This window comes from Pezoporus flaviventris, unplaced genomic scaffold (assembly GCF_033815535.1).
Source record: "Pezoporus flaviventris isolate CSIRO_AGI_PZ_B2104156 unplaced genomic scaffold, CSIRO_AGI_Pfla_v1 ptg000132l, whole genome shotgun sequence".
In the NCBI taxonomy this organism is placed as follows: Eukaryota; Metazoa; Chordata; class Aves; order Psittaciformes; family Psittacidae; genus Pezoporus; species Pezoporus flaviventris.
The window spans coordinates 114,655-126,894 of record NW_026892680.1 but is presented as its reverse complement, the minus strand read 5'-3'; the positions used below and the strand labels follow the sequence as shown (position 1 = coordinate 126,894).

At 64.6% G+C, this 12,240-nt stretch overlaps 1 protein-coding gene across 7 annotated transcripts in view; it reads right to left on the bottom strand.

Moving 5' to 3' along the window:
• Positions 1–10,619, bottom strand: part of NEDD4L (NEDD4 like E3 ubiquitin protein ligase) — a 43,127-nt gene extending 32,508 nt beyond the window's left edge. For 6 of the 7 annotated variants that reach the window (XM_061478886.1, XM_061478889.1, XM_061478887.1 and 3 more), the window contains exons 1-2: positions 10,489–10,619; positions 3,879–3,952 (exon numbers count right to left, since the gene is read on the bottom strand). In XM_061478886.1, the coding sequence (XP_061334870.1) occupies positions 3,879–3,952; positions 10,489–10,536 (122 nt within the window). In that variant the 5' untranslated portion in view covers positions 10,537–10,619. Of the gene's footprint in view, positions 1–3,878; positions 3,953–10,483 lie in introns of all 7 variants that reach the window. The other variant, XM_061478893.1, reaches the window with a different exon arrangement.
• Positions 10,620–12,240: the final 1,621 nt, after the last annotated feature.

The window sequence follows — 12,240 nt, the reverse complement described above, 5'->3', positions numbered from 1 at the left end:
GGCCAAGAGGGCGTCCACTGAAAGGGATGCACGGACTCAGCCTCCCTGCAGTGGCACGAGGAGTCATTGTACAACGCCCACTGCTAGGAGTGACCCCCTTGAACTGGCCTCCTACAAGGCACCAACGTCATAAACCACCAGTGAACGCAACGAGGGGCGGCCGTGAAACCCCCTTTCCCTCTGGGATCTGGTGGAGGACACCAGAAAAGCCCTGCCTTAACCCCTGGGAATGAAACAGAACGGGGACTGAAACAGAAAACACCCTTCAACCCACTTCATTCCAGTGCTGCTCCAAGCTGAAGCCAGCCCCCCTCCCCTAAGGCACGTGCCTCCCTCTATTCCCGAGCTATAGGGAGCTGACTCATGGAATCCCAGCCTGGTTTGGGTGGGAAGGGACTTCGAGCTCCTCCAGCTCCAGCCCCCGGCACTAAGGAATCCCAGTGATGTACGGATCCAAAGCGACGATGGAAACAAAGCCCCCAGTCCCACTGAATAAGGTTAGGATGGGACGCTTGAAAACAGCTGCGTGAAGAGCAGTAACACGCTGCTGCAAGTAACAAGCCCTACAGCCGCTTTCCCTGGCGGAATTCCCGATTCCTGCTGCTGCAAGAGGGAAAAGAGGCAGGAATCAGCCGCAGGGAACGCTGCAGCTCCTCGCTCCGGCTGTACCCCAGGAGCCCCAAACCCCTTCCCTTGCAGTCCATTGTCCCGCTCGCTCCTTCCAAACGCTCTTCCCGGAGGCTGCTGTGTAGGGAACGCCCTGACAGAGGCTCTCTGGGCATCGCTCCCTCCATCCCGCTGTTTCCCACTCCCCCCAGTGCCCGAAGCCCTAAAAGCCAGCCCGAAGCCAACCCAACGCAGCTGGTCCACAGCCCCAGTTTGGGAACGGAGCAGGAATTCCCCACGGCTCCCACCACAGGATCAGACAATAGGGCAGGCAGCAAAGGAAACCTGGTGTCAGGGTGCCAACGGGAGCATCCCAGGGCTGCAATCCTGCACTCTGCCCTCAAGCCTGAGGTGCTGGGCTCCCGCAGGGCTGGAGGGGGGGAAAGAACCCCCATGGAGGGCTCGCACCCTGCCCTCAGCACCCCGGGGCCTGCGCTGCTCCCGGCACCGAACAGGCCTGGCTGCCCCAGGCCGGACGCCACGGGGGTCACTGCGGCTCAGCCCCTTCCTCCTTGCCTGCTCCTTTGAACACACCCCATGTTGTCCCTTTCCGCCCCATTCCTGCCCTTTGCTTACCCAGACACCCACCCCAGCCCCGGTACTGCACCGCCTCGGAGCCGGGCCCTTTGTCCTGCCCCACATAAACCGGGTTCGCCCACGGAAGGGCTCCTGCTCCTTGCTGCTCCTCTTCCCATCAACAGCAGCAGCATCCTGGCGGTCTGGGGCCTGGGACACAGCACCCCAGGGAGCTGCACTGCGATGGCACCCACAGCATCACCCACATCACCCACAGCGTCACCCACATCACCCACAGCGTCACCCACATCACCCACAGCGTCACCCACATCACCCAAGTCACCCACAGCATCACCCACATCACCCACAGCATCACCCACAGCGTCACCCACATCACCCACAGCATCACCCACATCACCCAAGTCACCCACAGCATCACCCACATCACCCACAGCGTCACCCACAGCGTCACCCACAGCGTCACCCACATCACCCACAGCGTCACCCACATCACCCAAGTCACCCACAGCATCACCCACACCACCCACAGCATCACCCACATCACCCACAGCGTCACCCACATCACCCACAGCGTCACCCACATCACCCACGTCACCCACAGCATCACCCACACCACCCACAGCATCCCCCACAGCATCCCCCACATCTTCACCCACAGCACCACCCACATCCCCCACATCACCCCCGTCCCACCTGGGTCAGCTTCACGGGAGCCAGGGCAGGGCAAAGCAGGCAGGAAGCCGCGGCTTTTCCTCCTTCCTCACCCCCCCTTAGGGACCCCCTGCACCCGGGTACCTGCGGGCGCAGCCCCGTCCCCAGCTCCCCCCGTGGCGACTCCATTGCAAGCCCAACGAATCCCTCGGGACCGGGGGAGCCCCGGCCCGGAGCCCAGCGCTTCCCTGCCGAAGGAGGCCGGGGTGGGAGGTGCGGCCATCCCTCCTCTGGGGCCCTCTGCTGCCCGCCCCGACCGCTGCTCCCCAGGCTCGTATCCACCCCAGCCAAGCTGTTACCCGCAGGCTGGATACCTGCTCATCCCAACACCTGCCCGAGGCTGCTCCCACTGCCCTGGAGCTCGCATTGAAGCGCAAAGTGCTGCGGATGCCACCCCAAAGAGAGCCCTCCTTCGGGGCAGCAGGGAACAGCTCGGCCTGGAGCTGAGGCAGCTCCCAGGGGGGCTCCTTCCCTTCCCCCAGCTCTGCTGCCACAACCCCCTCCCCTCTTCCCCGCAAACGGGGCTGACATTCCCCATCCATCACCAGCTACCTGGGGCCACAGGAACCCACGGGGTGGGGGGGGTCACCCCAAAGCCTATGGGATCGCCCGGCCAGGCTCACAGCAATAAAAGCCCGGTTTCCCCTCACACATCCCGGGTTTGCAGGGACGCTCACCCAAAGCATCCCAAGCACACGGGATCCGGGTGAAGGGAGCAGCTACACGGAGGAGGGCCGGAGCAGGCGCGGCGCTGCCCCGACCTTCCCGTTCCCAAGGCCACAAAGCAGCCCAGCAGGGACCCGACCTCTCTCCTACTTGAGCCACGGCCATCCCGTCCCGAGGCTCCGCGGGATGCAGGCACTGGAGGGGTCTCCACCTCCGGGGACACACGGACACTGCTGCCGGGGACGCCGGCCCCTGCGCTCCTCCTGCCCCTGCCAATGGCCAGGCTCAGAATCCACGTGGATTCCAGCAGGGAGCCCCGTTTCCAGCAGCCCTGCTCCCCAGGCAGCGCAGCTGGGACTGAGAACAGCCCCTGGTGCCCGCGGGAGCCAGGCAATGGGAGCAGAGAGGATTTGCGCCTTGCAGGCTCCAGGGAAAGAGCAGGTGAAAGCCACAACCCCGGAGGCAACCCATAATATGCTTTGATGTCATGACAAGTGCAGCTTCCTGCTAACGCGACTCCAGCTTTGTTCACCCTCCAGCCACAACGAGCACTCACTCCCTGGGCTGGAAGGCGAGGGCAGCAGAGCAGCAGCTTTCCTGGGTCCCAAGTGGGAACAAAGCAACCCAAGTCATGGAATCACGGAACCAGCTGGCTTGGAGGGACCTTAAAACCCATCCAGGTCCAACAGGGACACCTCCCACCAGGGCAGCTTGCTCCGAGCCCCCCGCCAGCCTGCCCTGGGACGCTGCCACCTCCATCCAAGCTGCTTCCTCCCCTGCTTAGGGTCAGCAGCAAACGTGGGGAGCGAAACCCAAAGCCTTTGTGTTCCCATGCTCTGCACGTGGGTTTGCTGCCAAATTCACTGCTCTGGTGCCAATTCCCCCCCCCCCCCCCCAATTAAGGTTTAAATTGAGCTAATGATGGGCTGGGAAGCAGCACCAAGGGAAGACCCACAGGGAGCCCGCTCCAGCACGCAGAATGAGTGCTTTCACTATGGATGCAGCCCTGGGATGCGCCCGGGAGCAAGAGGGCTCCCAGCCTGGTCCTGCATGGGGGAGGTGGGGGGGGCGTTTTGGGCACTGCCAAAGCTTGAGCTGCTCCTCAGTGCCCTGTGGAGCCAAGGCAGATGGAGAAGGGCTCGCGGTGCAGGGACAGGGCAGGCCTGGAGCCCACCCGCTGCCCATAGACAATGTCCCCGTAAGCAAGTCCAGGGCCTCTCATCACCTTTGTGACCGAGCCATTCCAGAGCATCCTTGCTCTGGTTGTGTACATGAAGGAGCCCATGGGTAACACCTACCTGGCCCCAAAGATGTCCTTTTTGGCCAGGTCAATGCCGGACACCACCTTCACCCTCAGGATACGAGACTCCTCCTGCCAACAAGAAGGAAAAGGGGGTTGAGATCCATTCTCTCCTTCATTGCGGGCACCAGAAGGACGAGTCGCAGCCTTCAGACAGCATTCCTGCCTGAAGGAAAACCTCCTGGAAGGAGACGCTCACTTCACCTGCTGAAGTACAGCCTGAACCCGACCGTGAAGAGCATCCAGCTCCCCTCAGGGTGAAGGACACCAGAGCTAAGGGTACCAACACCCCGGTAAGGGACACCAACCGGAGCCCCACGTTCTAACACCATAAACGCTGCTTTCACCCCCTTTTTCCCCCCCTCCAGCCCGTTTCTTTCTGCTCCACAAAGCAGCCCCCAAGCCCAGGAACAGGTTCTGCAGTCACCGGCGCCGGTTCCACCCCGATAAGTGCAAGAGGTGAGGTTGAGTTCCAGTAACCTGAGCCTGCTCCTTGGAGCCGTGTCAGGGAACAACTCCCTTTCCCCCCCAGCTTTCTCCTGCAGCCCTGCGCTCCAGGTAGCAGGAATGGGGCCACGGGTTTGGTGCCTGCATCCGAGGGGGTTGAGATGGGGAGGGTCAGAAACGACACAGAAATCCGCCCTGGAAGAGCTGCTATTCCTTCACGTGGTCCAAAGGGGTTTCTCATGGGGGAACGTGGGATTCCTTCCCCAGAGAGCCAGCAGTGGGGCTGAGAGGTGACAAAGCACGAGCACCGTAGAGCCAGGGGATGCTCTGGGATGAAGGGACCTGGAAGCTCATCCGGTTCCAACAGGGACACCTTCCACTCGAGCAGCTTGCTCCGAGCCCCTTGAACACTGTCGGGGATGGGGCATCTCCCATTGCAGTGCCCCAGCACCCTCCCAGGGACCAGCTTCCCGGTATCCCACCTCAACCTCCCCTCTGGAGATTAAAGCCATTCCCCCTTGCTCCATGCCTCGCCCAAAGGCCCCCCTAAACCCGGCAGCAGCAGCTCACTCACTCCACACCCCCCAACCCACAAGAGCTGTGCTCCAACCCCAGGCCTGCAACTCACACCTCCGCCTTCTAACTCCACATTCCCACCGGGAATTCCGCAGGCGCCAGGACAGGACCCCCCCGGCCGGTTTAGAGCCGCACGAAGGGGTTCAGCACCCACGCTGCGGGGGGCACAGCACCGCACACGGAGCCCGGGACGCGGAAGCCCAAGGCTGGGGTGGGAGGGCAGCCCCATGGCCTTGCCCTGCCGCTCCGATGGCGGCCCCAGATAGGCCCCACAGGTAACTTTCCACTGCCAGGGTGGTGGGAACGCCGCAGGGAGCAGGGAGCTCGGAGGCAGTGCTTTGGGTGCAAAGAGCCTGGAAGGGGAGGGACAACAGGGCTCTGCCCCGGGTCACGGATACCCATGGACTGCAGGCACACAGAGCTCCCGGTGCGCCAGACATGGGATGGGATGGAGCAGCCCGAGGAGCAGGACCTGGGGTGCTGGGTGAGGAGAAGCTCAAGGGGAGAGCTTAGAGCAGCTCCAGCGCCCGAAGGAGCGATGGGAAACGTGGGCAAGGGATGCAGGGCCAGGCCAAGGGCAATGGCTTTAACCTGCTCCGAGGGGCCAGCCCACATCTCCCTCTGGGACACTGCCCACAGGCAGGCAAAGCACGAGGGAAGGACAGCGGGGCCCAACCGCCTTCATCCGGAGCTCTCACCGCAGCCCCAGCACCACGGGAAGCCGCCTCCTCCAAGGCCCAGCAGGCTGGGATCCTATAGGAGATGCTCTTCCTGAAGGCAAACTCCACCTGCCTCCCTCCGGAGAAGCCGAGGGAAGGGTTTAATCCTGCCTGGCAGCAGGGAAAGCATCTTCTGTGTGGCTGCTGAGCACAGGAACAAAGCTTTGTCGAGGAGATCCTGGCGCACGTGCCCAGGGCTGGGACCATAAAGGAACTCTTACGTGGCCAAAGCCAAAGCCCAAACCCCACGGGCCCTTGGCCAAAGCCCCTCTCCAGGTCTCCCACAGCCCCTTTCGGCACCGGAGCTGCTCTAAAGGGCTCCCTTTACGGAGCCTCCTCTTCCCCCGGCTGCCAACGGCGTGTCAGCTGCTGCCAGGAGCATCTTTATGTAACCGCAATCCATCCCTCGTCGGAGCTGCAGTGCCTGTGGACCACGAGCACCCCCGGAGCCTTGCGGCGGGAGCAGCATTCCTGACCTGACGTACCGTCGGGGCTTTCCCCTGCTGTCCACGGACCGTCCCTGTGCAGACGCACCAGCAAAACCAGGCCACCGTGAAGCTGGATGCGCGGCTCCACGTTCCCCGCGCTCTGGTGCGTGAATCACCCCGTTACCCAGCCAGAAGCGACGCCAGACCTCCCAGGGACCGTTAAGAATCCATGGTCCTGCCGCAGTTCCAGCCCTCCAGGGCCACCACGCTGCTCGGGCACTGCCGCAGCCTCCTGTCTCCAGCAGGTGTGGCTCCGGATGAGCTCCTCAGCAGCACCTCCGGAGGCAGCCCTGACCCTAAGCTCCCATCCCAAAGGATTCCAGCCTCGGGGATGAACCATTCCCAGCCAAGCGATGGGGAGGGATCCCCTCCCAGTGCGACGGGTAGGCTCAAAGGTGGAGTAAAGGGGGCCCAATGAACGTTAACCACTGAAGCTTCCCACCTTTGGGAATGACTTTGCCTTCTTCCACTCTGCTCACCCCCAAGGAAGCCGCTCTACTGCCCAGTGGCGCTAAAGGCTGAGCTGAAGCACAAGGAAACCTCTCCCGAGCAGTATTCCCGAGTCATTCCTCGAATGCCAAGAGGCAATTGTACTTAATGGTGTCTCCATCCCAGCTTCCCTGGCACGCGGGCCTCCTGCGGCATTCCCACCGACGGGAAGGCTTCGATACCTCAGTGCTGATGGATGCAATCTCCTCCCAGCATCAAGGTGGGATGCGGCCATCCTGGCCTTCCCTCCTAAAACCCATTCAGTGCGGGCAGAAAACTCTTCCCTGCTTCCCTTCACTGAATCCACATCATTCCAGACGACTGGAAGACTGCTCAGGAAGAAGAACCCCTTTAGGATCAGTCACAGGCAGCAGCTCCAGCCCCGCTCCAGGCTCAGCAAGCCCAGGAGAACCCTCCAGCCTCTGAGCTGCTCACTGATGGGTGGGAAGGCCCTGGACCTTCCCGCAGGGACTCAGCCAGTTCCAATGGGAACACCTCCCCTAGAGCCGCCTGCCTTCGAACACCAACCCCTGCCCCACACCGAGGCCCGGAGCAGCTCCTCCCGTCCTGCTGGGAGCTCCGGAGACTTCCCCCGGTAACGCAAGGTGCCCAGGTCCTAGAAAGGGGAGACAAACCCGCAGCGTCCTGCCCGCACGCAGGGCTGAAGGGCCAGGGATGGCACGGGGGAAGCTGTGGGTAAGCACAAATAGCCCTGGACGCGCAGCCACCAGCTGGGATGTGGCCTGGAGCGACCTGGGCTCGTGCATGGGGGCCCTATGGGGTCCTTCAACCGAGGGGATCCCAGGAGGTCGGAACTCCGCAGGCGTGAGCAGGCCAACGCCTCTGAAGGGGACGGCTGCTCCATGCCTCCTGCTGTTCACAGCCCAGAGGATTCCAGCTCGGGGCTGAATCAAACAAGCGGTCCCAACCCCAGCTACTCCTCTGGGATCGGGGCTCTGCACCTCAGCCTCCACTCTAGCAGCTTAAAGCCATCCCCCCCGGCCCGGCGCCGCGTCCCTTGCGAGCAGCCCTCCTCCGGCCTTCCCAGCTGAGCTCATTCGGCGTTCCCCTCCCGCCCGCTCCTGTTTGCAAAACAAAGCCCGGGCACGCAATTCCCCGGGGAAGCCGGCACGGAGGCGACTGCAGCCGCACAAGGGCTCTGCTCAGCGGATGCCGGGCTCGTTCCACGCCTCCTTCCCAGGAAAACGGCATCCCCGCAGAAGCAGGCTAACCCGGAGCTTGCATTCACCAGCACACAGTGCCCTCCAACGGCCAGCCCGTAATACGGATCCTGGGAACGCTGAGCGGCCGAAACGCGGTCGGATCACGGCCCTGGGTTGAAGGAACCTTGAAGTTCCCCCGGTTCCACCTTCTGAGCCCCATTCCCAGGCTCCCGTGCTACCCCTGGAAGCCAGCGCACTCCAAACGCGGAACTCCCATGGCTTGCCATCGCAGCACCGCAGCAGAAGCGCCTGGCTCTGCCCCGCGAGGCGATGCCACCCATCACTTCCCCTCTCCCTGCTTCCCAAGCACGCAGAGCCGGCGCTATGGCTGCGCCGGCCGGGCAGGAGGAGCTCCCGGAGCCCCAGTCCCAGTTAACCAGGAAGCACAGGGATAACTGGGCCTGGACGCACCCAAAGGCACGCGGGAGAGCTCGGGAACGTGAGCGCCGGGTCCTGAGGAGGAGACAACGTCCAGGAGCGAGGAATCCCTGGGGAACTGCTTCCACTGGAGCCCGCTGCTCCAAGCCCTGCCCGGGATGGGAAGCCCCAGGTGCTTGTATCCCATGTGGCACGTGAAAGCCGCTCCCCCTTGCCCTGTTGCTGCCCCAAAGCCGGAGGCTGAGGGATGGGATCCTCCAGGATTCACCTCCCATCTCCAACGCACGCAGGAGCGAGGCTGCCAATGGAGGTTAAGCTGCAGGGAGGGCCTGCAGAGCTCCCTCTTTGAAGGCAGGTGCAATCCTCCCTCCTGCTCCTTCGGGATAGCTCGACTGAATGGAAGCACGACTCGGGAGGAAGCTGGGAATTCCAGGGGATCCAAGTGCAAGGCCTGGCAGGTGAATGGAGCTCAGAAAGAGAACTGGAACTGGAGAGAGCTCTTCCGCAGCCAGAGCTGTGCTCCAGCTTCCAGGCTGGAAAGCATCTTCCAAAGGCACAGGAAGGGAATCTTCCACCTTGCATTCCCAAGAATCCCCCACTGATGTCAAGGAGAGCTGCATCCCAGGCTAAAAATGACCTCAGGATCTGCTCCCACCACATCCCACGCGTCCAACGCTACCCATCCTCAAGGATGGGGACCCCGGCACCACGTGAAGGCTCTGGAGGACCTGCCTGCTGTAACTGGCAGCAGTCAACGCACGGCTGGGTCAGGAAGGCCCACGGCGCCCATCACCCCACAGCAGGGCACACGTCCCCACTGAAGGTGTCCCTTGGGAATACCGAGCTCCACTGGGGTGCAGTGGACCTGCCTTGCTCTCCGTGTCCCCCTTGAACACCTTCCCCAGGGACTCCCCTCCTTCGCTGCACCTTTCAACAGCGGTTTCAGGGTGTTGCTGTACTGAAACAACAGCGCCGGTGCCACCCCTGCGCTTCCCCACACCCTGCCCTCCTCTTTCCCCTCCCTTCCACCCTCTTCCTGCTGTGTCTGTAGCTGGCTCTGCTCTGCTCCGGGATGCTTCCAGCACCCCCGGGGAGCTACAGGGAGAACAAGGACACCCCCCCCCCCCAATTGCTCCTCAGGGGAAGGGTGCTCATGGCTGCATTCACGCCATGGAACCACGGTGGAGACACCAGCTCCCTGCTCTGCAGCCCTGCCTGCTCCTTAACATTCCGTGCGGGCAGCAGCAGATGCTGAGGAAGGAGGCAGGGACAAAAGATACCCGGGAGCACACTCAGAGCCAGCAGCCCCACCCCCCCCCCCCTCGAGGGACAGCCACAGCTCCCAGGGTGGGTGCCCCAGCGCTGGCCCATAGCACAGGACCTGCTGCTCCTTCAGCCCCGGGCAGCATTCCCAGGCTACCTGCAGCATTCCTGCCCATGGAAGCTGGCCAGAGCGAGCCGCCAGGCAGGGAACAAGCAGGGAGGGAAGGCTTCACGGATTCTCCTCTCCTCTCCCCTCCCTTAAAGCAGCTCTCAGAAACCAACAGAAGCAGAACGAACACCGCCCCCCCCCCGCAGGAAAACACCCACTCCAAGCAGAGAACCTCCTTCCCAATAGGAATTCGATGGCACAGCCACATTCGGCGCTGCTCAAACACAACAGGCAATCAGATCGTCTGGCAGCTTCCACCGTCCTCTGGGCTAGGATTTGCTGCTCCCCATCCTGACCGCGGATCCCACAGGAAGCCTGCGTCCTTACCCCCGCCATCTCCCACTGGGATTCGTGACCACAACCTGATGCTAACAGCGAACACACGCAAAGCGCAGCCCGAAACAAAGCCCGGGCCTCCCGCGGGGCTCTGCCCCGCACGGCCATGCCCCCGCCGGGCAACGGCATCCAACGGACCTGAACGGAGACCGGCGCAGGCCGCCGGGCACCGCGCCCCGCACCTGCGGGGCCAGCGGCTCCCCCCGCCCGCGGCTGCGGCCGGGCACGGGCCGGGGCGGGGCGAGCAGGGCCCGGACCGACCCTCGACCTTCGCCCGCACCGGGAGGGAAGGGGGGGGGGGGGGAGAACCGCGGACCCCAACCCCGCCATGGCGGCGGCGGCGAGCGCGGGCGGGCCCGGCCCGGCGCTGCTCCCGGGCGCGTCACGTGCGTACACGAACACACACGAGCGCACACGAACGCACACGAACACACACGAGCGCACACGAACACACACGAGCGCACAAACCCGCACACAAACAAACACGAAGGGACACGAGCGCGCCCCCGCCGCGCCTCACCTCGTCCTCCGAGAGCCCGTAGACCGGTTCCACCGCCGCGGTCGCCATGGAGCCGCTCCCCACCGGGGGCTCCGCGGGGCCGGCCCGGCCCAGGTGCGCCGCCCGCCACCGCCTCCTCCTTCTTCTCCTCCTCCTCCTCCTGCCGCCGCCGCTGCCTGCTGGCCCGCGGGGGGGGGGGGGTGGGGGGAAGAAGGCTGCGGCCGGGGGCGGCGCTGCCCGGGGCCGCCGCTCAGGGGCGGCGCTGGGGCCCGCCCGCGCTCCCGCCGGCAGCGGCCGAGGCGCAGCGCGGCCACGGGAACGCGCGCTCCCGGCGGGCCCTGAGGCGGCGGCGGCGGCGGCGGCGGCCGGAGCGGGCTGGGGCGCGGGAGGCACCGGCAGCGCGAGCACGGCACAAAGCGGGGGGGCGGCGCCGCCTCAGGGCCCGCCCCGCCCCGCGCGGGCACCGCCGGGCCTGGGGGCGCTGTGGGGAGGGGAGGGGAGGCGGGGGGAGCTCGGCTCTTATCGGCCGCGATCGGCTGGGCTCGGCTCGGATCCGATTGGCCCAGCTCGGCTCGGCTCCGATCGGTTCGGATCCGATTGGCCCAGCCCGGCTCGGCTCCGATCGGTTCGGATCCGATTGGCCCAGCCCAGCCCGGCTCGGTTCGGCTCCGATCGGCCCGGCTCCGATCGGCCCGGCTCGGTTCGGATCCGATTGGCCCAGCCCGGCTCGGTTCGGCTCGGCTCCGATCGGCTGGGCTCGGTTCGGATCCGATCGCCTCCGATCGGCTGGGCTCGGTTCTACCCGGCTCGGCCCGGCAGCCGTGGTGCGGCCGCGGCCGAGGGGTCCCGGTGCCCGTGCCCCGGTCGCAGCGCACGGTGCTCCCCCCGCCGCCAGCCCGCGCTGCCGCTGCTCTCAGCCCCGTTTACGCCTCTCCAGGGCCCCCATTGATCCCTGCGGCGCTTGCGTCGGCGAAGCCACGTGGAGGCAGCGGCACGGGACGGAGCCGGTGCCAGCGCCCCCCGACACAAAGCCCTTGGCGCGCCCAGAGAGCGGCCCTGCTATGGGGGGGCTGAGCTGTGGCCTCCCCTGGCCCCCACACCTCCTGCTCAGCAAGCTCCGCCAGTCACACACGGACCCATGCGGTGCTGTGGGTTGGAGGGGACCTTAAAGCTCCTCCGGTTCCAAGCTCCGTGCGGGTATCTTTGGGCCTGGCGCCTGCCCCACAGAGGCAAAGGGAACGGGAGAGCCCTCTTTCTGGAGAGAAAGGGAGGAAAAGGAGGCAAGGCAGGAAGGAAGGGTGGGTTTGACCTCTGCCCAGCCGTGAGCCAAAATGGCAGGCTGCTAAAGTACAGCGTGGGAGGCCTTTGTCCTCACGGATGTCTCCCATCAGCGGCTCTGCCTGGTGTAGTTATGTCGTAAAGCATGTGGTTGTAAGCTACGAGCGATGGGGTTACTCACGGGGCCTTCCTCGCCCCACTCCGTGTGCTCCCCGTCACAGCGGTGTCCCGGAAAGGCAGAGGGGTTCCCTCTGGAATCCCCCCAACAGAGGGTTGTATCCCTCCTCATTCCCTCGTCCTCCTGCCCAAGAGGGGGGCTGCTCCCGTCATCGCAGTGCCTGCAGCTCCACGTTTCACTGCTGCTCCTTTCCCAAGTCCCGTTGGTACGGACACAAGGATGGGCTTCTCCTCGCTGGGCCTTAAGTCCCCAGTGGGGAACACTGGGAGCTTGGGGATGGCTTCGTCCCTCATCCTGACGTTAAAACTGCTCCTAGT